Below are 26,838 nucleotides of genomic sequence, written 5' to 3' on the forward strand. Positions count from 1 at the left end.
AATAGCCTTCTCAAGTCCTACACATCCTGAGATCCAAGCCACTCGCAACTATGCAACGAACTTTTCAGACCCTTTATTATTTGAGCTGCAGGCTATACACGATGCGATAGAAATCTTTGTTAACTTTCCTAAAATCAACGAAGTCCACGTCTTTACTGACAGCTTCGGCGCAATTAAGCATCTCAAAGAAGTAACGAAAACGCTACGTATTTGTGAGCAGGTACACAAACTTCCCAATTCTACACGTATGAACATTACTGACCACTGGGTGCAGGCGCATGGTCATGGCCACAACAGGTGACCTTGTGGACCGCATTGCTCACTCTTTCTCGACAACCGTAACTCCTCTGTTCCCGCCCTCTGACCTCCACTCCGTTTTCACTGCCGGAAAATCCATCCTCCGGCATGACCCGCGAGCCCTCATCCCCCCGCGTGTCTGCTCCCTTCCCCACAATCTTTCTCAGGTGGAGGAACACTCTCCGGTGACTTCGGGCCGGGGCGGCTCTTATACTAGCCATCACTTGTGATTGGGGTCAACCACACGAAGACGAATCTGAAGTGCTGCACTCCTACCTCTGTAGCGGATGCCCACCATCTACTATGGACGTGCCGGGGGACAAAGGCAATGTGCGAAAGTGTACTTAGAAGGCGTTAAAGTGAACAGTGATCTAGCTGAAGACTACAAAAGTTGGATTACGGACAAAATATTTTATAAGTCACTATTGCAGTATCTCTATGAAACGGGCCCGCATGCTTATGTTTAATTTCATACTGACGTTATACCGAGTGGCAACCCAAGCGGAAAAACAATGCATGCCCCAGGAAATGTAGCAGTGGGCAGTTCACAACAGCTAGTCAGCAGATCTACGAGACCGAACAAGGCTTCTTGAATCGTTTATGATGCCCATCCTAAAGAGGAGCGCGAAGCCTGTGACGCTGTTGATCAATGTTTTCGAAAGTACCATGAAAGCTCTGTGATCACGATTAATGAGTAACTCAAGTTCATGAAATTGTAAGGAAATATAGGTGCTTGTGGAATCTGGGCCGAGATAATGTGACAATTATATTCCAATGCCATTCCTTGCTGCGCTTCATCCGTGGTCAGAGCGGCGCTCCGTTCGCATTATCAACGGGATTAGTTGGTATCGAACGGTGGATGATAAATGTGGCACACAATCGAGGGAAAGGAATCGCGACACTATACTGACCCTGTCTCCACCAAGCAATCTATTTTATCTTTTCGGAAAAACAATTTGTAGAGACAGACACCACCAGTTTAAACCTTATCATCTGCAACTGTCTTGCGCACACACAGAGAACAATAAAACGAAAATTAGCACTGTCGTGGCCTCGCACGGCACAGTTTCTGAAGCTGTGCCGTGAGCACCCTTATGGACATTCGACGGCACGGTCGTGTCTTTCTCAAGAGCTTTCTGCTGACTCAGGATGACGTCGACTTCGTTTGTTACAGAAGGCATCTCTTTTCGCGATTGCTGCCTGTCGTACAGCGAAAAATCGCGCGAGTTCTCGTCGCTTTCGTCGCCGTCTGCCTCGTCATCGCTGACGTCTTCGTAATCGTTATCGTAAGGGTGCGCTGAAGGCACCACGGACTCGGGAGTGTCAGTCGTGAGAGGTCGATCGCCTAATTCAGGATGCTCGTAGTCCTCGGCGCATCCCAGCTGTTTGAGGCTCAGCCGGACCACTTTGCTGCCGCCGGTCGCGTTGGCCCGGGCAGTAGTGGCGTCTTCGAAATCGCACTTGACGTGGCGCAGTTCTCTCCGGAACTTGGCGTGCCGCGTGGCTCGCTCCAGGTGTAGAATCCAGGCCAGCCGGCAGTCGCAGCTGAACTTGTTGCCTGCGATGCGTCGTCGGTAAAAGGTAAGTGTTCTTTACTGCCACAGTACAAAGTACAAATACGCAAGCTCGTCTTGTCACGCGCATGTTATTTTGATTTTTGTCAGTGACAGTTTTCACAAAATTATCCCTGCTTTGGAGCTATCGTGGCGCAATTAGGACGCGCCTATATAACGAAAATTCTTTAATGTTGTCGCGGATTCTGTAGCAAGGGAGTCGTGTCTAATCAGATCGCATCTGCGCGCGACGCGAATGTTGTGGTACACTCTCGAATGTGAACCAGGACGAGCGATTTTGTAGCCCATGTAGCGTGATACATGCATAAATAGCGCGTGGACTTGGACTGTCATTTCAGATTTGGTGACTGTGCTCGCCGCTATCATTGCGATTTCAGGGTTGTTTGTCTTTATGGGCACAAGCTCGCCGAATAAGGAGTTAGATTCCTAACTCACAGTCCTGGCACTACTGGTTCTTCAGCGACACTGCAACGCGACAGTATACTGTAAACGAACAGTGCCTATTGCGGAGGCACTGCGTAACGTAACTATTTTCTTGCGTATTGACAATGAACTGCGTGACGAGTTACTGAAGAATTGACTAGGTTTGGCCTGGCGCAGGTACAATGGTGCTTTCATAAGCAGTCAGCTTCGGTGTGCGTCGAGCTCAGAAATTTTGGGTGACAACTCGTTGAGCCATTTGCAACCTCTGGAAAGTGCGCGGTAGATGTTTGACACTTCAAAGACCACTCGCGAATTGAAGTTAGCGGAACCAATGGAATACGTACCGGTTCTAATGCGTAAGCATTCTAGGGCTGCTGCCTTCGAAATTCTGCGGATCCGTTCGTCCGTCTGTCCGTCCGTCTGTGACGCGTGGCACGGTGCGTTGCATAGGCATGTATGGGGTCCTATGGGTGTACATGCGGGGTGTTTTTTTCTAGCAGCACCAAAATTTTAAAATTAGCAAAGTATACATCACGGTAACCTTATGTTTACCATCCGAGTGTACGGACTCGCAACCTCTAGATATAGAGCAATTTCCGCAATTACGTGCGTAGTTTGCGAATTTACGGTAATTAACTTTCTAATTATCTACAATAGCTGATTACAGCGAAAGAGTACTTTGGGGCCCGTCCTCGACACTTCCTATCCCAACAATCAAATTTGGAATAGCGGAGTTCACGTGGGAATTCCGCGAACAATTAGTGCCTCTTGGCAGGCTCCTTGAAATCGAAACTGGCTGGAAAAAGTGTCCGTGTCGTCGATGTCACTCCCCCCTTGCCTTTCGTCACGTCTCAGAGGTCAGCGCCGGTCCGGCGCTGCGAACAGCTTGCGTTATCTCCTTGCTGTCTGCGGCGTTGGCCTAGCGCTTCAATGTCGGCGGGCTGTTAAATTTACTTCGTCATTCTGTTGGGCGCCACGTGTCCACTTCCACCGTCGAAATGCCGTTTCAGGCTTTTTGATGAGAACGACGTTTAGTCGAAATTCACTTCAGCTGTCCCAAACGCGCGCGTGCGAGTTGTGTAAATAAAAACGCGTAAACTAAACCAGATAGGAACATAACTCACCGAGTGAAGGGAAAGAAAAAACGAATACCAGATGGTTGACGCTACAGACTGATATATAAACGTCCAAAGAGCGGAGTCGGCGCTACAGCGGCAACGTGGCGCCGGACGGAATGACGAAGTAAATTTGGCGGCCCGCCGGTATTGAAGCGCTAGGCCAAAGCCGCAGACAGCAAGTAGATAATGCGAGCTGCTCGCGGGGCCGGACTGGCGGTGACCTCGGAGACGTGACGAAAGGCGGGGGGCAAGGCGGGGGGGCGAAGTGACAGGGCACTTTTTCCAGCCAGTTTCGGTTTCAAGGAGCCTGCCAAGGGGAACTAATTGTTCGCGCAATTCCCACGTGAACTCCGGTGTTCAAAATTTGATCGTTGGACAAGGTGGTGTCGAGGACGGCCTCCAAAGTACTCATTTGCTGCAATTACTCAAAGTACTCATTTGCTGTAAACGCACGTAATTGTGGAAATTGCTCTGTATCTAGAGGCTGCCACTCCGTACACTCGAATGGTAAACATAACGTTACCATGATTTATATTTTTCTCATTTTATATATTTGGTGCAACTAAAGAAAACACACCTTGTATATGGGAATGCCTTATGGCTATGCATGATTACTGAGATTTATGATAAGTACTATACATGTCTACAGTGAGTCCTGAAGAGGTATTAAGAGTTATTAGGGTTAATAAAAGATGATTAATTACGAAAAATGTAATTAAGCCTAAACAAGACTCTTTAAGATTATTTAAGGGTAAAAAAACCGAATAGAGGTCAATCAATTACGAATTACTAAGAATGACTAATAATTAACAACAAGGTTAATAAAAAATTTTTAGGTTATATTGTTGACCCTACTCAAGAGCAATTACGGTTAATTTCGACTAATTAACATTGGCTTGATCCTGATTAGTAAAGAATAATTAAAGGTAATTATAATGGCTTAATCCTGATTGAGATTAATTACGATTATATAAGCCAAATTAAGATTAATAATGTTAGGGAAGATTAATTAATATTACATTCTCTAACCCTAATTCAGATTATTCACGATTTAATTTGCCCAGTAATATTAATACCAACTAATTAGTTTCGCCAATTAGGTAGTTGCAACATGTCATTGCAATACTTGCAGGGCATTGCGTCATCCTTGACATGGTGTGCCGAACTTGGCCACTCAATCATTCATTTTTTGAGTGCAAGATGAGCGAATGGAAATAACGCTTACTCATTATCTGACACGTCCCACTAGGGAGTTCGTGCAGTATTTTTCTTTAAGCGATGTTATGCACAGAAGTGTCGTTCGGATGGCAGAAAGCTGGTCTAGTTGAAATTTTGATGTCTGATCCGTTTTCAGCGCTTAATTAAGCAAAAAAGATAGAGAACATACTGAGTTTTGCATTTTCTTCTCTTACTATCTTCTGTTTGCCCTTAACCGCTAGAGATGTGTCAAATCTTAGTTGTTCTTTTTTTTTGGGGGGGGGGGGGGTCATGGGATATCTTGACGCTCGCAGGGTATTTGCTTTTACCGTGCCTATGCATGGAATTGCGACAAATAAAACCATCGTGATGGTAACGAGTACAAAGACTCCTTAGATCAAGAATAGACAATGAGGCCGTGCGTCACACCTTATTGTGTGTATTGTAAGTATGACAGATTTTTGTCTCGATATCTCTATCTGGATATCTGGAAACGGAGAAATTGCTTTGCTCAATATCGACGGAGTCTACACTTTATTGACGTTCTTTCTTTTTAAAATTTAGTACGGTAGGAAATCTACCTAAATTAGCAGTAAACGTTATGGTTGTGCCATCATTTATTCACAAAAACAGCCGGAAATTGGAAAACTCCAGTGAAATTAAGCGTTGATTTTACAATTTGGTAGCTTGCTAATAAGAACGATAACATTGTATCTATCGGGGCTGTACAAACAGGACGAAATTTATGTAATGTATACTGCTCTGAAAGATTTACCACCTGTGAGACGTCTGCGAAACTGTCGTAAACTATATGCTAAGTTCACCTTAGATTTAAACTAATACATTATATTTGCCTCTCTTAGATGATCGAACAAATGCGGCTTAAAATGTGCGGCCTCTGTTTACGGTCAGAGTCACTGCGCTTAGATTCTTTTTAAACTTACCATTGCTTTATTCTCCTTTTTATTTCTACTCTTTATTAATGATATTGAATGTAACTTTACGGCCTCATTTAGAATGTTTGCGGATGACTGTGTCATTTATAGAGTCAGAGATGACTCTATAATGACACAGAAGTGACATTTCATCATTACAGACTGACTTAGACCTTATAGGAACATCGTGCAATACGTGGGAAATGTCACTAAATGTTCAAAAATGTGTTCACGTCACCTTTTCAAGGAAGCGCGCATTTCAGTTATGCACTTATACCTTGAATAATATGGTATTAAAGAAGCTTGACGAAAACAAATATTTAGGAATATTAATGACGTCTGACTTAACATGGAACAGGCACATTACGCATATTAAGAATAAGGCAATACGTTCATTGGGATTCCTCCGCCGTAACTTCAGTCAGTTACCGAATAAATTAAAAGAGCAATCGTATTTAACTTATGTTCGTAGTTTACTTGATTACGGTTGTATTTGTTGGGATCCGTACACGGCTGATTTCACGGAACTGCTTGAAAGAGTGCAGAATAGAGCAGCTAGGTTTGTTCTTAATAACTATAGTAGAAAATTAAGTATGACAGAAAGTAAAATTAAATTATCGTGGCAAGCATTAAAACACAGGCAAAAAAATCTGAGGTTGAAAATTTTTCACGCTGTTTATTATTCAAAAACAGGGATTGAGAGAGAAAGATATATTAAGTCGCCTACTTATGCGTCGTTGAGGCGCGACCATGCGCTGAAAGTCCAAGAGCTTTCTTTGACGTCTTTAGGTATTCTGTTTTTGTTCAATCTATAAGAGAATGGAATGCTCTTTCGCCTGACATTGTTAATATCGAAACCAATGATGCGTGTTATCGCGCTTTATGTATGTGGTCACTTGTTTCTTCCTTTAAAATGTTCTCCCCCCTGCTGTAATGCCCGCATGGGCGACGCAGGTATGTAATGAATGAATGAATGAATGAATGAATGAATGAATGAATGAATGAATGAATGAATGAATAAACAAATATAGGCCTTAACTAAAGAGTAGGTTGCTCACACAAGTCGGTAGAATTGAACTTTCTCTCTCAAATACATTCATTATTTATGCAAGTCGCTTCAGTGGTTGTCTTATAAGATCACCTTCTGCGTTCCACGTGTCTTTTGTGAAAATTGAAATATGAAAATTGGAGTTGTCCCCGAGGGGAAGGTTCCCCTTAATCGTGGGTAGAACACGACCCGCTGTGGTGGCGTAGCGGCTTTGATGTTGCTATGCCAAGCACGAGGACGCGGGAGCAGATCCCCGACGCGGCGGCCGCATTTCGATGGAGGCGAAATGCAAAGATGCCCATGCACTGGGCGCTCGCTAAAGAATCGCAGGGGGTCGAAATTAAACCGGGATCTGTAACTGCGGTGTGCCTCGTAACTGCGTCGTAATTTTTGGCAGGTGAAACCCCAGAATTTCATTTTAGTTTGTAAAGTAAAACACGAACGTTTTCATCATCTATACCCGCGAATCGACTGTGCATATTACAAAGCACCCGTGAGGTCATGAAAATTTTAAAAAGAAAAAAAAAAGAAAGGGAACCCAGCGATTACGGGGGCATTAGCCGGTATCCCAGAGTAGAGCTGCGCGCGACAATGCTTTCCGGAGGGAAAATTGCGTTTTCCCCCGACGTCCACGTCCACGTGTCTCCGCGCACAGCCTTCAGCCACGTGCTCTGCGTGCTCGAGAGCAAAGTGCCCTAGCTTCCGCAGGAAGGGAGGCGAAAATGCGTTGGCAGGCACATCGTGCGGTTGAATATCAAGAGGTACAGCGAGAGAAGGCTAGGACGTAGAATACCTAGATGGACAATGGGACGCCGTGTAGGTAGACGCAACACGCCTGTTTGAGTTTGCGTCAAGCAAAAAGCAACGCGATCAGTCTGTCCTTCTTTATTTATGTCCTGCTGAACACCTGTGGAAACACCTCGCTGCGAGGAGAAATGCCGAGCGGGGGTTGAGCGACCTGCGCGAGCACGCCTTGCTTGCGAGAGGGATTGCGTCGTGTGACGAATCTCGAGAAGCTGGCAGCGGCCGCACCAGGAAGTGGACGTCGGTATTTTCTTCCCAAGCAACCGAAAAGACATTTGATAGTACAGTATTAAAGGGGGGGGGGGGGGAGGATGTTTACCTGCAACGAGATTAGTTAGCGGAATGATAGTAACGACAAGGCTGGCACGAGACCGCACTCATCTTATATATCAATTTACGCAACCGTTACTACACATTTATGAGGAACGAGCACCAGCTCAGTTCAATTTTTTTTCCCCAGCCAGCCCAACAGCATAGGTGATGACAAGCGCTGCTCGGGCTTTCTAAAGGGACGCTAAGGAAGAACAGTGGGTTGAGCTTTGATAATCTTCATTATATATAGCAAAAAAAGCCAACTTATCCTCGAGAGGAGGCTTTAGTGAGGCACAAAACGCAAAAAAAAGGAGGGGGGAGGGAAGCACGCCGTGGTGGCGTATAGTGGCTTTGGTGTTGCACTGCTAAGCCTTAGTGCGCGGGATTGAATCCCAGCCGCGGGTTCCGGCCACTGTGGCTGCATTTCGATAAGGTCGAAATACGAAGAACGCCAGTGCACCGTACATTGGGTGCACGTTAAAGGACCCCAGAGGGACAAAATTAATACGGAGTCCCCCACTACGGCGTGCCTCATAATGATATCGTTGTTTTGCCACATAAAACAACGCAAAAATTTTATTAAAAATAAAGAAACGAAAGATGAGTGGGCGATGCTGTGCCGAAGTTCCCGCAGCAGTTTGGCGTGACGTCATAGATTCTGATAACGTCGACACAGGTATAGTTTATCGAATATCGGCAAAGAAGATTCTGAGAGAACTGAATGCTTAATCTAGGAACTTTTCGAGAACTTATCGTGTGGCTAAACGGACGGTTCTAATACGAGAAAGCACATTTAAATCTGCGACGTCACACTGAGTTCTGGCTGCTTTTTCTCTCATAATGATGTCGACATTTTCCCGCCGAATGGATAATAAAACAATCCTTTAAAAACGCACTTCGCTGGTGCAAAATCATTTCGGATGTTTGTTGGTGTTTCTTGAAAGGTTCTTTCCTTTGCTCATGCATGACTCGGTAAAAAGCACGCGAACATTTTTTCTTCTTCCACTAGTGAGCTGCTGAGCAGTGTTTCATCTTTAGTGAACCTTTTAGTATTGTTGCATGTGCTTCGTACAGTGTAACTTAATATTGTTACACTCTTGTACACTTTCGTGAAATGTCGTACTGTGTAACTTAATATTGTTAAGGAAACCTAGATTTGGCAGGAGGGAAATCAACTTGCAAAATTAAATATAAGACGGGGCAAATATTCGAAAATTAAATTTGCAAACTACGTAGTTTTGGTTTTTGTGTGCCAAAATGTTCGCTGAATCATTCTGAAACCACGCTGAGCAGCCGAGAGATAAACGTAGCGTAAGGCAAAAATAAAAATAATATAAAAGCAAAATAAACGAAATATAAAATGAACAAACTTTCTTGGCGCTTCCTCACACGTGGTGGGATATGCTGGACAGAAATCATTTTGTTTCGTTCTGATTTTAAAGAAAACAGCTTAATTACGTAAACATTATTGTTTTGCTACTTTTTGTCGTATGACAGTAATCTTTATTAAAGTTAAGGTGAAAAAAAGAAACGATACACGTGCGCACGAATGAGCAGAAACTACGAAGAGTAGCAGTGTCATATGGCGCAATTTCAGTGCTTTTGTTAATGAACCGAACCTGAGAGAATTAACACTGCATCAAAACTGTTAATGGCACATTATACGAAAGCGTATGCGTCTTCCGTTGCAGCAGCTGTTGTTAGCTTTCCTAAGTTTTCAAAGTTCAAAGCAACCGAAGCTCCAATTGCGCATTTGTAACTTAGGCAATTGGTGGACGCAAAAAGTCGGACCCTGACTTGATTATTGCATATATTTATCAACGCAGGGGTAGTCAGAAGCCATTTCCCATTAGCGCATTGATTTTGATAACAAAGCTTATCATTGCATCGAAAGTTTTCATTTCTCATTGATTATTCTATGCAGACATTATATGCTTCTACAGCATATGTTTAACGTAGATTTTGTACTGCCATCGCGAATGATGGATGTAAAGGCATGTCTCCATTGTTCAATTCATGGCCACGTTCCCCTTATGCCGGTTTCTCGTTTCATATAATGTTATGTTTAAGAAATCAGCACTTTACTGCTGAGAAACGTGTAGTAACTCATTTCCATAAATTTTCGTTTAATAAAGAAATAATTCTCCATTCACGCCCTCTCAGGGTCAGTGGGGTTATCGTGAGAAATTTTGTGCCTCGCTGAATATCTTAAATGCCATATTCTTTCTTCGAGGCCCTTGGTCTTGTAATGTTTTCCCGGCTCAATTATAGTCTTTGGTTATGTTACAGCTTTGACTATTGTATTACTCTCTACATTAATAGAAACCGTCCTATTCATGCCGACCTAATAACTGCACTTCTTTGCAATGCCGTCATTGACTTTGTATATATTTTCTATTTCCATGACTGTTCGCCCTCCTGTTATAATCACCATTGGGATTGAGTGTATGTGTAAAGAAAAAGAAAATAGAAAAAGAGAGAAGTGGTTCTTGTGGGGAAGGAGGAAAGGCTAGCACTATTTTCTGCAACCCATGCGGGAGCACGGCTCAGCGCCAGCAGGGGGGGGGGGGATGGGATTAAAAGAGAGAGAGAGGAGGGAGCAAGGTAAAAGGTCGTCCCAGCAGCATCAGAGCAGCCCGGCAGGGAGGGCCCAGTGGGTTCGACCGGAGGAGTAGGCTGAAGTAAGACCGTATAGGAGGAAGCCCAGTAGAAGCGAAGTAGGGGCGAATCAGGAAGCCCGAGGTGGTGGGATAACCGTTAGGCCATCCGTTTTTGTAGAAATTTCCTATAGTCTCGCCGAGAGCCCCAACGAGTCGAGGTACTCGTCGGGAGAGAGAGAGAGAGATTTTCTTCTTAATTTGGTGGTTTTCAGAATTTGCGGGCCCACCACGCTTACTGAAACTTCAGTGTGCGGTATCGGGCTAAATGTCGCTCTGTTCCTCGTAGTTCCGGCACAGTGGCAGTAGATTATAACTTGTACTCCCTGTCACTCTGAATACTCCAGTGGGTGGCACTACGTCGCCGACGTGCAATGATAGGATAAATAATAAATGTTTCAAGAACAAAGAAAGAACCTTTTGCGCCAAGTAAGTAGAGCACCCTTAAACATCGGCAGTTCTTCATCGCTCTTCGTCAACTTGACAAGGCATCACGGCGGGACCGCGTCCCGCTTGGTTCTTGCTCTCGTTTCCATGCGCGGAACTGGTCAGGAAGCAGGCTGTTCTAAAATGAGTTTAAATTATTTAATATTTCATAAATTAAAGAGAAACTTACGATATCAAATATGGGTAAGAACGTTTTTCAGTGACAACCTTAAGAAAAAAATGTTACAGGCACTGAAAAAGAAAAAAGCTGGGGACGTTTTCGAAAATTTAGCATGGTACTCGCATTGCTTCAGGAAAACATATCCCATATGGGGTTTCACGTGCCAAAACCACTTTCTGATTATGAGGCACGCCGTAGTGGAGGACTGCGGAAATTTGGACCACCTGGGGTTCTTTAACGTGCTCCTAAATCTAAGTACACGAGTGTTTTGGCATTTCGCGCCCATCGAAATGCGGCCGCCGTGGCCGGGATTCGATCACGTGACCTCGTGCTTAGCAGCCCAACACCATAGCCACTTAGTAACCTCGGCGGGTATCCCAAAGCAGAGAATGACCAGTTAATTTAAAAGAAACTGAAGATGGCGAAACGGAACTTCTGAAAATTTTTCTTTTCCTCTTCATATTGGCGGCAGAATAGTAATTACGGATCAATGGACTCGTTGAAGAAATGGCAACCAAGCGGACAGAGCCACACCAGATCTAAATAAATACAAATTGAACGACGGAATGGGGCCGCACGGTTTTCGGAAGCAAACAAGCACAAATTGTGGGGTGCGTCATTGGCTTTCTTGGTTTATGTTAAGTTGCTTCCGTAACCACGAAGCCAACCGAAACAAACGTTTGCTTCTGATCAGCGTTATACTGTCATTCCACGGGCAGTGTGCGCTTCACAATGCAACATTTACGAGGCCAAATGACGCAGCCGTTGCCCGTCAGGCGGGCGTTCTCTGACAGCGACCTTTGACAGTACCAACGGGCGCGTAATTATGCTATGGGTACTGCAGAATTTTTGTGATAGAGTATTGAGGTGTACTCTGTTATATGCACATTTGTTTACGCACTTCTGGAGGTCGCAGTTTTTTCCTGTTCTGTAGCTCCAACGACATCAGGCAACTTGCGGTTGCAGTATGGTCAAAAATGAATTCAGATAAAATCAGCGCCCGTCGCTTTCATGTGTTCGCTTTCTCCGTTCCTTTCTTAAATCCGAGTTTTTTTTTTCACTGCTGACAGAAACAAGTTACTATCCCGTAGTGTCGCTGACACTCTTCTGCGAACGTCGATGAGCGCAGTAGCTGGCCAAAGGTGAAAAGAGAAAGCCGCCTGCTGAGACGCTGACGCGGGTTCAGTTTCGACGCTTTGCTGAGAAAGTAATCTCTATCGATCTCGGCGCTTTGGCTTTTGCGGGCCGTAACGTTCAGCATGACGCCTCGCTATAATGGCGGACGTTCGTTGACGTCACGTCTTTTCGGCTGCCAACCCTGCCAATGCATGTGATAACTTCGCGTTGCGAGTTTAACGCTGATGGGAAATGCGTCTTCACTTTGTTGCGTCCGCTTCTACTGTGTTAGGCAAGCTGCGCACAATTAAATTGCTATTGCCAATGGTGATGAATCGTGGGCGGATATAAAATTATTGCGGCTAATTGAAGTGGGGTTATAACTAGGTTTTCATTAATCTCGGTAAAGCTGTTTGATGTCACTTCGAAATTTTATGTCTAATACCTGGTGGACAAAAATCTGATGACACGTGAGCACTTCTTATAAACTGCGAATGCGAAGGCCTTAATGCCCACTTGAACGTTAGTGAGCGGTCCTTCCAGTTATGAACTCCTCGCGGGCAAGCGAGTGAGTTAAGGCGCTCGGCCAACGCCTCCTAAATAGCGCAAGGCCGGTGCACTTCGGTCCGTGACGTCATGCTACCTTGCCCGACTGCCTTATAATTTAACGAGGACGCTCCCGAGCAAGCCGCGGTGATGGATGTCAACGCTTTCCTCACGCCGGGCTTGGCAATGAAAATTTCGGTCGAAGTAGCACTATGTCATCAAGCAGAGTGAACTCGCCTTCGTTTTAGCCCAGTGGACACTCGGCTTCTGAGCGTGGAGTCGTAGCTTCGACACTCACTACCGCCAATGTTATTCCTTTTGAATTTATCCTGTTTTTTTTATACATTAATTTTTTATAGCGATTACCGGAGGCGAAGTTAGAACACAGGCGAGAGCTTGCGCGGACAAGGAACGCGTGGATAACGCAGGCTTTCGAGGGCGAGGGTGGCGTACGTGGCTTCGCGGCGACGCCCTCACGCCACAGCCGGGCGCGGCTGTTTCCCTTTCGCCCGCTCTGATACGTCGAGGCGCGCGCGTGGCGTGGCGTCGCAGCCAATGGGAATTTAGGGGCCGTTTCGCTGCTACAGATGCTGGCCTTTTGACTCACTGGGCTATTTGATGTTTTCGTATAAAAAAGTAGTGGTGTATTATGCGTGTTCTTCAAGAGCACACGGTTCGTTTTTGACACCGTTTGGTAATTACGTCCCGTTGCGTTGTCCTGAAGTGTAATTGTAATGAGAGGACAACATACTTCAGACAGCATTTTTTTTCTTGCACGTTCGTACATTGCTGCTAGTTATGACTGTACTGGCTCTGAGCTGGGGCGCCGAATCATCGTCAGGTTCTTTTACTGTTTCTTCCTTGGTAAAATATAACTAAACTCTAATCATAATTTCACCAGTACCGGTCAAACTGTGTCTGTGCGCAAAGCCTTAGGCCTTCAGTGTTGTGCATTTCGACTGTGAATTATTTTATTAGGGAAAGAAGTAGCTGGGAGATGAGAGGGCTGGCGGGTGAGCAATGCTTGCTTCGCCATACAGCGCTATTAAGAGAGAGAGAGAGAGAGAGAGATAGATAGATAGATAGATAGATAGATAGATAGAGAGAGAGAGAGAGAGATAGAGAGAGAGAGAGAGAAACGAAGAGTGAAAGACAGGGAGGTTAACCAAGGACGTCTGTGTCCCGTCATGTTCTGTTACCCTCAGAACAAACGCCGCCTGTGATTGCCTGAGCCGTGGATCTGTACATTACTCAAGTGGATACGGTGTGTATTATCTCAAATGCTCGCTCGAACGAAATTATAAGGGTCCCAGCGATGCACCGTTTGGGCTCTCTGAAAACCTAACGCTATAGCGGCAGTCACAGAAGTTGGGACTTGGGAACGTTGTTGGAGCAGGGAACGCGATAGTGAAGCGATGGCACCGCGCAAAAGTTGGGCAGAAGAAAGCTAGAATCGGAAGAGAAATCAAAGAATTGCGAAAAACTGAGGGTAAACGGGGCTCTCTAAGATGGCGCAGATTAAACAAACAAAACATTTGCACGAACGTATATGGGAAACGCATTGTGAGTGCTCTGCTTGGCCCCGCGCGATTTTGACGGATTGCGTTTGCCCATTTCATCCATCTTATCGAAATCACCGGAGCTTCCTCTGGAAACTGGACGCTGCGCGGATTGTTTGTCTTTTTTCACGCTCGGAAAAGTGCAAGACGAGAGCGACATCTTGCAAGGCTCTCATCTCTGAAAGTGTCTTCCGCATTTGCTACTATACAGATGCTGAGTGCACCCGCGCTCTTGGCGAGGAAATCGGTATCAGTTAGATGACGTTCTGATGTATCAATAATTTTCAACGGTTAAAAAGAATAGGAAAACTGCACCACGGGAAAGAAAGCCAGAAGGCAGAAAAGACCAAATGACAAGAAAAACACTCAGAGAAAGGGTAGCCCACGATATCGTCAGACAGCGGCAGTGGTAGATCAGGCGCTGTGGCCTGCGACTGCAGAACGCGAGATCGGCGGCCGCGTTGCATTGAGGACATATTGCAAAGGTGCGTCTGTACTGGCATTTTGTGACACGCCGAGGAGCCATAAGTGACCGAATTAACTGGAAGCCCTCGATTACGGCGTCCTTCGTTGCGTTCCTGCAGCTGTGGTATACAGGCGGCTAAAAAAGTTTATGCGAGACGCGGGTCCCACGACAAGCGTAAGTTTCCGCTGTCTATGCGTCACGCGACTAGTTAAATGGATAACCGAGTAGCTTGGTCACAAAGACTGCTAGAAATTGGATTAATTCGATTCCTACGGGCCAGAATTCACGGAAATTTGGCTTATTGTCCCCTGTGCCCTATAATTGTGTGCCCCATAAGCGTTACCGCCGATTGTACGTCAGAACTAACCAGCAAATCAGTGTTATTCTTTCATGTCACGAAGCTACCGAAGCTAAAGTAATGCTTCCACACGACATAAAAAAAAAAGATTACAATGAAAAAGAGTAAGAATATGAAGTGCACATGTACAATCCATGCAAGCGTAGTAGACTAAAGGTATGACTTCAGTATCTGTGCACTTTAAAGCACTGTTACGCGGCAAACACTGAAGGTTGCAACATGACGCGTCTTGCATGTCATGACACGGGGCAACCTCGGCGACTGACATGACTACACGAACGTGGTTTTAATCGTATAATTATAATGACGGTGGCGCATCAGATACCTTGCCAGCGAGTTTCGTATTCCCGTAGTTTGTTCTTTTCCTTGTCCGTCACCAACTGCAAAGTCAACTCTCATGGCTATCGCGTGTCTTTCTTTTTTTCTTCCTTTAATTTCAAGAATCATCCCGAACTCCTCATTAATAATTCACGGACACAAGTAATTTTGGTTTCACAATTATTGAACAACGCCAGCTAGGTATATGTAAGCGCACAATTTATAATCTCCGATATATGTGTGTGCGCGCACCGATGCCATATCCTCCGATGCAACTTAACTTAAGCGCACTCTATGCCCAGCACGCCAGTGTCGCACAAAACAGGGCGAAACTTACCGTGCACAATATTGCACCTGCTTTAGCGTCACTGCTTTGCATTATGGGCGAAGCTGCAATTTTTTTCTTTGCTGTACGTAAGGACTGTTGTTGTATTTCGCAGACCTTCCTTTGAGGGTTTTTTTTGTATATTCTTTCTATTCGTAAACGTCTTTCTCTGAATTGGTTAATTCTTCACCTGAAACTGTTCAAAGCGGGGCGAAAGTATGTTTCAGGCAGTATAATCAGATTACAACGTGGTGCAGGCAGCGTGCAAGCAAACAAGTCGAGAAACGAACAACGCCAGCGGACGCATTGTGTGTACACACTTGTCAGTCTGGAGGTCTAGTTTTCTCCTCGACAGAGACATGCATGGGACACGATAGACGTCGAGAAGGTGGCAGGAGTATCAAGCAAAGTAAATCAAGATGCACGCGGAAGCTTGTCAGTACAAAAAACAAAAAGAAAACGCCTCAGATGTTATAGCGCGGACTCGGAGAAATATTTTCTTTAGTCAAGAAATAAGGCACGCAGGAGAAGCCAACAGTGTGGGCCCTGTTTGTGCTAGCCTTCTGACCGGCGAGGCGCAAGAAGCTGCAATTATCATTCTATTAGTTGATCGCACAAGACATTCAAGAGACAGATAGAACAACTTGAAGAAGATAACTGCGTCAAGAACAAAGAATAATATTTAACCAAAGGATCTCGCAAGCAAGAGAAAACGAACCAAGGATGAGCTAAAGAGAGATCGGAGGCGACAGCCGACGCTAGGAGCAGCTGAGTCATGAAGCACCGATTATTCTTTTGTTTAGACTGCCTGAGAAAACGATACGGCGAGCTTCGCTGCTAGACCCACGCGGCGTAAACATATTCGGCGGGGTGAAGTCACGGTCTCTCGTTGCGTCGTGGCCAATAACACACGTAATAGCTCGGAGGCTGGACCAAAATGACGACTACCCGTGTTCGAACGCGCCAGCGCGCGTAGCCGACTGTGTGTTATATCGGCAGGCCCCACGCAGCTCTGCCACACACCCTGTATATGCAGGACGTGGCAGTAAAGGAGAGGCGGCGCAGCCGGGCGCAGGGGCAGAAAATAGAAGATAAATAGATAATAGATATATATATAATAGAAAATATACAGCCGGGCGCAGGGGCAGAAAATAGAAGCACAATGCGTCTCAGAAAACGTTTTGCTGCTTTCGCGTGCTTCTCGCGTTCGCAGCGTGCAGATTCTGGTCTTACTTGATCGGGCTAACTCGCTGTACACGCCGCGAATAATAAGAAAGGGCACGGAACACCGCCTGGGGTTTCTATATTGGTTGTTGCGCCTGGAAGGATTGCGCCGGTTATAGAGAGCCCGTCCACCACGGAAAGGAGGCTAGCCTATCTCATGTGCTAGCGCTTGCCTTTGGAAAGCACGGCGACAGGAACCAATCTGTCGGCACGGGTGCATTGTGTACAGGCTCGCCCAAGCCCACAAGCGTGCCGGCTCACCGTGGGGATGGGGTTGCCGTAGCGGACGGAGTTTGTATACACCTCCCCGTGGCCGCTGTTCTGTGAGTCGGGTCTCACGCATGCCGGGTCTCCGTGTGCTCTCAAGGTCAAGAGCACGAGGGCGAAATTTTCTCGTGCACTACCGCTGCGCGTTGCGGCTCGCGTTCTCGTTGGCATACGTGCTGCCCGGAACAAACACGCTATTTGGAACGATTAAAGAGTCAGAAAGCTCTTGCGCACGAACCACCAGTAAAGTTATTGGAAAGTAAGGCTCGCTTTAGTACTTTGGAAGCTATGGAGTCGTGTCCATGGTATCTTGTTTTAACTACGAATATTAACATACGCGCGCGCGTGCGTGCGTGCGTGCGTGCGTGCGTGCGTGCGTGCGTGCGTGCGTGCGTGCGTGCGTGCGTGCGTGTAAAAGGGTTCTAGTTAAATTCGGGTTCAAGCTGCCGGAAGGTCTGGGCTAGTTGAAATGGAGCTATCATTTGCTAGCCTCCAAAAAGGCGTTAGGCTCGGCTTCGATCCCCCAAACCAGAACAAATTTTTATTCAACTGCGAAACTTTCTGGGAGACCCGTGTGTGTTTCCTTTGTAGCTTAGTGCTATTTTCGAGTGGCTGCCAGTTTTCTCTTTCTTAAAACTTTCCCTATGTGGGCATTTTCAGGAATTCATTTGCTTATACTTACATCCGTATGTATGCGCTCATTATTAACATTATGGTGTCAGAATAACCACTTAGCGAATCAATGCATCGAAGAAAGAAAATTCCACAAACTGGAAGAGAGTGCCCCCTCTCACCAGTGAGGCTCATGTCGAAGGACTCGGCATCGATTTTCGCCAGGTCCTGGACCGTCCTCCAGGTAAGCGTGAGCAGCTGGTTCTGCGACAGGTCCAAGGACACCAGGTTGGGAGCCCCGCGGAACATGTGTGCGGGCAGCACGCGCAGTCGGTTGTACGACATGTATAGAACCGTCAGCTGCGGCAGCCCTTCGAAGGCCAGCGGGTCGACCTCGGACAGCGCGTTGTACTTGAGGTCCAGCTCGGCCAGCTGGGGCATGCCGCCGAACACGCGGGCCTCGAGGCGCGTCAGCTTGTTGCGGAACAGGTCGAGCCTCGCGACGCGCCCCAGGCCGCGGAAGCTCTCCTCGCTCAGCTTCTCGATGGCGTTATCGCTCAGCTCCAGCTCACGCAGGGCCCCCAGATCCTCGAAGGCGCCATCGTCGACGACCTCCAGCTGGTTGCGCTCGAGGAAGAGGTGGGTCAGGGAGGGCAGGTTCTTCAGGGAGCCGGCGCGCAGCCTCCTCAGCTTGTTGTCTCCGAGCTCGAGCTTCTTGAGGCGGGGAAGGTCCGCGATGGCCTCGGCGTCCAAGCTCGTAATCTCGTTCGAGTCCAGTGAGAGCACGGCGAGACGCGAGAGGTTGTGGAACGAGTGAGGCTTGACGTCCCCGAGCTCGGCTTGGGAGACCTTCAGCCGCTCCACGTGCGGCGTGTGGAGCAATGCCAACTTCGGGACAAAGTCGAGCTGATAGTCGCTGCCGAAGGCAGTGAATGCTACAGAAGTGACGCTCGGTTGCCGTTCGAACGATCGAAAAACAACGTGGTCATCCGGCAGCTTTCGTCCTACGTAACACGTGACGTCGGTCACTTCGTCCGCATCGCTGGCGTCGCAACGACAGTACATGGGCTGGTCAATGAGGTTGCAGAGGTCAGGCACCGGGTCATCCGAACCCACATGGCTTATCGCTAGTAGCCAGGCCGCTACTAGGAGGGTAAGTGCAGAAGGCCTGCAGCGAAGGAAAACAAAAAATGAAAAGTGAAAGTCAGATATACCAAAGCTGTAAACCGTTTTCTTCAACTCGAAGATGAACGACGAAGCTTCGAATCGTGCGTCCGGATTGATCATGCATGCACTGTGCTTGAGCTAACGTTCTTCTTGTAGAAGTAGCCCGAGAGCCCGATAAGGCATTGCACAACGGGTTCATAGGGTTGTTTTAGCTGCCTTAAAGGGCCCATCGCCATGTCTGGCTATTTGAAGCTGACAAGAGCAGTGCGTAAAATGCGTGCTAAAGATCGTGTCCGCTAAGTTTTACATCCCTAAGCGCCGAGGAAAGAGCTCAAATTTCAAACCAAACGTACTTTGCCCTTCTCCTCGCGGGCGCCGCACTCCCAGCCGCAGAGTCGACGTCTATCGCGCAAGTGTGCCTACGTACCTCGAAGTGCTGTGACGTCGCTCATAGCGACACGTGAATTCGATGATTATTCGAGGAAACATCAGTTATTTGTTTAATCTGTTGCCTCAGCAAACGAAATAATGTTTAGAGAAACATACAAACCGAATGTGTGCGTGTTCTTGTGGTGGTGCTCAGCCGGATGATTTATCTGCCATGTGGAGACGCTCAGGGCGATATGTTATTAAAAAGTAAGACAATTATGGGGTTGTACGTGCCAAAACCCCGATTTGATTATGAGGCACGTTGTAGGGAGGAGGGAGGGTGCTATAGAATAATTTGGACCACCTGGGGTTCTTAAACGTGCACCTAAGGATAAGTACACGGGCCTTCCCGAAACCTTGGCGAACAGCTGGTTCGCGCTTTGAAGCTCACGGACTACTCGGGAGTGATCTACAGGAGACCATGCAATGAGTGTGACGTGTCGTACATCGGTGAGAGCGGAAATTTTAAACGGCGTTTGAAACAACACATGAATGACGTCGCCAAGGACCACACAGCCGCGAACGCCCTGGCGGAACATCACGAACTAACCAGACACAGCATTATCTGGGACTCGGCAGCCATCACGCAAAAGCGAAACACTTATCTGCCCGTTTGCTTTCAGAATCATACTACATTCAACCAACTGGACGCACGATAAACAGGACGTGGGGTAATCTTCCCGAGATATACACCCGTACTCTGCGCCGCCTTACGCATAAATGGCCGCGCGCCCATGCTTATATCTTCATTACAGGGGCTCGAAACGTCATGTTCTCTATTTTTCTATTATTCTAGGCGAGCGCACGTTTCTTTTGACACCAGTATGTTTCGTCGCCAGACGAGTTTTCGTCGAACACTTGACTATACGGCGATGTAATCTCAAATATTTAAAGCCAGATCGCACTGCTACGAATGTGAATTTATCTTAGCTTATTGCTTTGTTATTAGACTCTTTATGAGCGAGCTTCGCAGCTTATATCCCCTCAGCCAGTTTGAAGAATTACGCTGAGGACCGGATGTTTGACAACGATGAGGACGTCTTGTTAGCCCACTCAGTGGAATCGCGAATGAAACGGGTCAACTGCACGAAGGCAATGTTGCGAAGGTGGCGTTAAAGATAATAATGAAAGTAGGTGTACGACAGATAGGCTAATCAAATAAAGGTGCACCTCATTAGCCATTGTATTTGATAATTTGTGCTTTTAACTCGGAGTTGCATGGTTGACAATCTTATCTCAAAATCAAAAGTCGCAGGGGGAAAAAGTAAGACAGTACCGGAAAGAAACAAGAAGAAAAACTGTCGCAGTCGAGAAGCTCGGAAATGACGAAAGTAGTCGTCTTTCTCTGCGCGTAAGTGTGTGTGCATGTATGCACGCATGTACTATCATGAGCAATATGAATGGAAACGGGAACGCGTAGCAAACAGCCTCGAAACAGACTCGGAGCGATACGCGGATGGCGATGTGAAAAACAAAGGGGGGAAAGGAGGGCGCTCTTCCACTAACTGTTGGCACTCCCACCACGCTGGCATTTCTACAAAGGAGCAGCTTACGTCATGGATCGTCTGACAGCCGAGAAGACGGTAGTCGTCGCCAATGACTTACACCGATTCATTTTCTTTTCTTTCTTTCGTTCTTTTTTTTCTTCGCGCGACCACTTGATAGCACTCTTAGACTAAGTTTGCCCTGTATTTCAAACCGATTTTTTGAGTCGACACACCCGGTTGTCAGTGGCACCTCGAACAGCGGCGGCGCTCGAACCAATGACGACAGAGGAATAGAATAAAGAAAAATTAAAAAGAACGTTGATAAACTGTCTCTCGTGCGACTTTGTTGCACGAAGTTCGTTCAGAAAAATTCACGTAGCACACTGCAGTGGCCACCGCAGAGCAGTCAACTCTGATTTTGTAGCCTCGAGATGCCTCGAGTACCTCTTAAACAGCGGGAAGATATAATAGAAATTTCAAAACCCGCCGTGGTTGCTCAGTGGCTATGGTGTTGGGCTGCTGAGCACGAGGTCGCGGGATCGAATCCCGGCCACGGCGGCCGCATTTCGATGGGGGCGAAATGCGAAAACACCCGTGTGCTTAGATTTAGGTGCACGTTAAAGAACCCCAGGTGGTCAAAATTTCCGGAGTCCTCCACTACGGCGTGCCTCATAATCAGAAAGTGGTTTTGGCACGTAAAACCCCAAATATTATTATTATTAGAAATTTCAAAAAGAGGTTATACGCAGCGCAATATTGCTCTCGTGACAGGCCGCCTATTGAAAACGGTCAACGGGATTATCCAGGCTTACAGAGACGACGGACGCATAAACGATGCGCCGCACCGCAGACGACCCCGATCAACAATGAACGACCAAGACCTTTGCACCGTGGCTGCCGTCAGCGACAAACCATTTCAAAGTGCAAAGGACGTTCGAGATGCTCTTGGCTTGGACAACTTGAGCGACAGCACGGTACGACGAAGGCTTAGAGAAGCAGGACTGCGAAGTCTCATCGCCGCACAGAAACCTCTGCTTACCACAGCCAACAAAGCAGCTCGCCTGAGGTTCGCTACTGAACACCGCAGCTGGGGCGAAAGCGAGTGCAAGTATGTAGTTTTCTCTGATGAGTTCACGTTCTCGAGCCGCTGGGACCAACGAAAGAGAGTGTGGCGGACCGCAAACACACGCTGTAGTCCGCAGAATACCCAGTAGGAGGCCGCCAGCGGACGCGTGTCTGGGGGTCGATTTCCCACGAAGACCTAGGCCCACTGGTGAGAATTGATGGGAGGTTCACCAGTGCTGCGCATTGCACTCTGCTCGAGCACCAGATGATCCCCTAGGTGTTGAACGGGTCGTACCCGGATGGGTGTTTTTTCCAGCAGGACTTGTCTCCCGTTCACACATCGAAGGACGTGGCGCTCCTTTTGGAAGAGCGAGGGGTAATGCAACTTAAGTGGTGCGCGAAGGGTGCTGACATGAACATTATAGAACACGTTTGGGGCCGTATGAAAGTCAACATTTCGAAGAGGTCGCTAAAATTGGCGAACTCCGACCAACTATGGGAAGCGATAGAACATGAGTGGAAGCGCCTTCAGCGTGATACCGTATTCATCGATGCTCTCTGTGCGTCTCTGCCCCAAAGAATGGAGGCCGTCGTTCAAGTCGACGGTGGCATGACGCGTTATTAAGCCACCAACGAACAAACCAAAGGACGTCGCGAGCATAAGCTGCGATGACGCTATTGCCTTATTTCATTTGCTTCAAAATCTTTTTAATATTCGGCAAGCGTCAATAAACTTATTTTGAACTCACCCTTAAAGACCATTTTTTCCCGATTTACAAGATTTGCCATAAATCAATATCGAAGTCAGGAACAGTGCAACCTTTTGCAACGATTTGGCGCGAAAAAGTTACCAGTGACGCAATATCGAGCGTGTCATCACCGTCTGCTGGCGATGCGAAGTTCCGCACTTTGCAGACGCACGGCGGCAGTGCGAACAGTTGTTAGAACAGCGTCCCCCTTTCCCCTTTGTTTCCGACGACGGCCTCTGCGTATCACCCATATAGCTGAGTCTGAGGGTGTTTTCTACGCGTTCCTGTGTTCCCTTTCATATTACTCATAATAGTACATGTATGTATGTATGTATGTATGTATGTATGTATGTATGTATGTATGTATGTATGTATGTATGTATGTATGTATGTATGTATGTATGTATGTATGTATGTATGTATGTATGTATGTATGTATGTATGTATGTATGTATGTATGTATGTATGTATGTATGTATGTATGTATGTATGTATGTATGTATGTATGTATGTATGTATGTATGTATGTATGTATGTATAAATCGGGGATTTGTTTCGTGATCTCGCGTTTGCGTTTACACTGTTCAAGAGTGCAAGATTATAAAGACAGCAAGGGCGGCATACAAGCTTCGTGCCCAAAAAAACTAAGCACGACGTACCACAACGTGCCGTATGCAGGCGACTGAAACGAATCGGGGCACAAAAGCTGTCGAGAAGCCGAACACAAACGAACGATGTTTGCCATGGCCGCGAGGCGGTGCAGCTGCAGTGGCGACGCCGACTCAGGCGTGGCTGCATCCGCCGAGAAGAACGGGGCCATTGGAACTGACTTTGTTCCAGAGAATAGTTACGTCCAGATACATCGAGTGAGCGCGGAAAAAGACCAGAGCACCACGCTTGCTGTATTCTAGCGCGCCTAACCACAGTCTGCGTGCGAGCGTTAAGGACGAGCAACGGGAACAGCCCGAACGAAACAGTCTTTGCAAATGTAAGCACACATGCTGGAGAACACCCGCCGTAAAGAGCAGCGGTAGTAACAGTGGATGTCTGAAGTCAACTTCACAACTATACTCGTTACTTTGTACTGGTGCTCAAAGGGCGAACGCAGAAGGCAGCGCTCTCTGCTGTGCTGCTCTTTCTCAACCTAACATTTTGCGCAAGATTCAGGCTATACTCAGAGATAGCGTGTGCACCTTGCGTACTGTTCTCTCGGTTTTTATTTTTATTTGTTTCGTCAATGGTCCCCCAAATTTCCGTGTTAGTTTGCAATTCTAATTCCACCTCACGATTTCTTTCTTTTGTCTTTTTGCTTTAGAAATCGTTCGAGGTGGCTGCCTTTTTGCTTTTCTTTAATGCCGCCGTGGGCTACTCGCTTTCCTTTCTTTCGTTCGCCCTTTTCCTAAGTTTAGCATGATTTGCAGTTTATTAATTTCATTTTTAGGTTTACTTTGACGGGTTGTTTTCACGTTGCTTAAAAATTATGTGCGATCTTTTTTTGCTGCAACGCACTTTTTTTGAAGGAGACTGTTTGCAAAGAAAAGTAGAAGAGGGATTGTCGGTTTATCAAAGATCAACAAAATAAAAGCGTATGTCAGTCTGTTCTTCTTTAAGCGCAACAGCGCTAATTAAGCACTTCGATAACCAATCATATGCATTGCAGAAAGGATGCCACAGGGGTCTACAAAAGCGGTTTGGTGATAGTGCTTATAGTCGTGAGAGCGGCTGATTCACAAGCTTTAGATAACGGCTGCGGTTTCTCATTGTGTGAATTAAAAGAGATAAGTGCCGTATTTTCTATCGCGAAAAACATCAACAAAGTTTCACGTCAGCAGATAAGTAGTTCCGAGTTTGCTGTGCTTGTATACTTAAATTTAGGTATCAGTTAAAGAATCCCAGCTGGCGAAAATTATTCAGGAGTCCCCACTGCGGCGTGCCTCATAATCAGATCGGGACTTCGGCGCGGATAACTCCAGCAGTTGTTAAAATTTGCACCAGTTGCTTGTGTTACCAGGGATTAATGAGATGCTAATTTTCTGCCTGGTTTGTTTGGGTAACCATACATATTTGAAAATTGATGCAGGCAGGTTACAGCGAACAACTGTTTATAGGTTATTCTCACAAAATAAAAGCCCTAACAGATGCTGGAATGAAGCTTTTCCTCCTGGCTCAAACTATCAAGTACATTTATTAGTCGTCTCCTAGTCTTTCCAAGCGTCATCGATGCATATTTAAAGCTGCAACTGCCATCAAGAATTTGTCGCTGCGATGCGACATTCCACGTCTGGATTGGGATGGCATCTACAAAAGCTTACTCTGTACCGAAATGGTACGGGTGACACCCATATGTGTGCCACTTGTGGACCGAAGAAAATATCGAACACTTCCTCTGCCTGTGTTCCCGCTAAAATGTCTCGGGCTCCCTTCTCTGGGCAACATTAAACCGGCTAGACTCAAGCTAACTTTAAGAAACGAGGGAAAACAGGGCGAAGGCAGGAGATGGAAATTCACGACGATGAGCAAAACGAGAACAAGGTGAAAGCAGGAGCCAACGTTTCGACAAGTTAACTTCTCTTCTTCAAGGCGACGTATGCTTGAACATATGCAGAAGCGAAGGTGCTTGAACTGTGGTCGCGCGTCGCTGGCGCAGTTAGCAGTGAGTGCATTGCTACAACACCTCAAGTCTACAGGTCTCTACGACCGTTTATATAAACTCGCTGCGCGCGTTTAAGCGCAACTATTGCTTTCTATGTCACTCTATCTGTTTTCACATCTTTCTATATTTGAGCCTTTTTATCCCCTTTTTCCAGTGCAGGGTAGCAAACCATACATGCGTCTGGTTGACCTCACTGCCACTTCTTGCTTCTCTCTATATCTTCATTCTACACCTAATTTCTGATACTATCTGAATCCGCTCTCGCAACATTAGTTGTAGAACACGTATTTTCTCACTACTTAGTACGTATTTTTGCTTCTACTTGCTATTTTAAAAGTTTTTTTTGCCAGAAACCGGAAATAGAAAGAAGGTGATGCGACGAAAATGGTCAGAAAACAGGCGGAAACATAATCTGCGTCCGTGTATGAATACCACAAATATCACCTGCATAGAATGAAAGACTTGTTAATTTTTACTTACTAGTACGTTTCACTTTGCACTATGTGGGTATAAGCTAGTTCCTGTTAGGCGTCTTCAACACATGCAAGAAATTTATGGTCTCTCCTTAAAACCTGCACTGTGGTGGTTATTGATGATCTAAGCGATGTTTATTTAGTAACGCGTACAAACAAACAATAAAACTTACTTTTATATTAACATATATAGTCATAATCAGAAATGTCAGTAGTCATTGGTAGTCATAAGGCATTCTTATATATGCCCCCATAGGACCGCATGTATATATATGGAGCACATCGTGTCACTCGTTACAGACAGACGAACGAACGAACAGGCTTCCGAGGGAAGTAGCCCTCGAATGCTTACGCATTAAAAAGCATGCACTTTGTGACACTCAATGTTCAAAATTCAGACAATTTTCCCTTCTAACACGCACTACCGGCACTGCGTAGAAGTTAATCAAATAAATCCGCTCGTACTTTCGTGTTATAAAGCAACTGGCCGCTGAAATTAAGTCGTATGTGCAGCGAAAAGTAACAATGAGTTGTTTCACTTACATGACAGTGAAGTAGTGCAGAGAAGACGGAAAACGTTTTGCTAGGCGAGAGGAATTGGCAACCACGCAAAAGTCGGGCACGTCGGCGACAGATGCCGAAGAACCGACGTGCTTCCTTAGCTGCAATATCCCAGGCAAATACGACGAAGGAGTGGAACAGGAGCACGTTGTACAAGCTATACTTGTTCGCACTAAAGAAGGACAGAGAGTGGCGAGTCGTCGAAGCCGACGCAGGATAGACACAATTCAGGCACATCGAGACACTTGCGCAGGTTAGAAGCGCAATGACGAGACGTGGACATAATTAAAATAATAATAATTCCGAGAATGAAAGGAGCGTGCAGACAAAGAAAATATTTTTTTCTTGCTCGTGATAGACGGTGCCGCGACCGCGTCGTCTGCTCGAGGAGAGACTGTTTGCCTGCCGAGCCGACGAGCCGATAAAAGCGCTGCTGAGCGGCGCTTAGGAGCGGCCTGGAAGAGGAGAGAGAGAGAGAGAGGGGGGAGGAG

General features: G+C 46.4%; 2 protein-coding genes across 3 annotated transcripts in view; one reads left to right on the forward strand and one right to left on the reverse strand.

The window, feature by feature from the left end:
- Positions 1-49: 49 nt before the first annotated feature.
- On the reverse strand, positions 50-26,775 carry LOC142582288 (uncharacterized). The gene is made up of 3 exons (XM_075691797.1): positions 26,330-26,775; positions 17,946-18,931; positions 50-1,855 (listed from the first exon to the last, which is right to left on the reverse strand). Coding segments are annotated over exons 1-3 (1,557 nt in total). The 5' UTR covers positions 26,332-26,775; the 3' UTR covers positions 50-1,286.
- Positions 1,793-26,838, forward strand: part of LOC142582284 (ATP-binding cassette subfamily G member 4-like) — a 124,813-nt gene continuing 99,767 nt past the window's right edge. Inside the window, exon 1 of one of the 2 annotated variants that reach the window (XM_075691790.1) lies at positions 1,793-1,878. The gene's annotated coding sequence lies outside the window, so the exon portion shown is untranslated. The remainder of the gene's footprint in view (positions 1,879-26,838) is intronic. The other variant, XM_075691791.1, reaches the window with a different exon arrangement.

Source organism: Dermacentor variabilis, chromosome 5, assembly GCF_050947875.1.
Source record: "Dermacentor variabilis isolate Ectoservices chromosome 5, ASM5094787v1, whole genome shotgun sequence".
Classification (NCBI taxonomy): Eukaryota; Metazoa; Arthropoda; class Arachnida; order Ixodida; family Ixodidae; genus Dermacentor; species Dermacentor variabilis.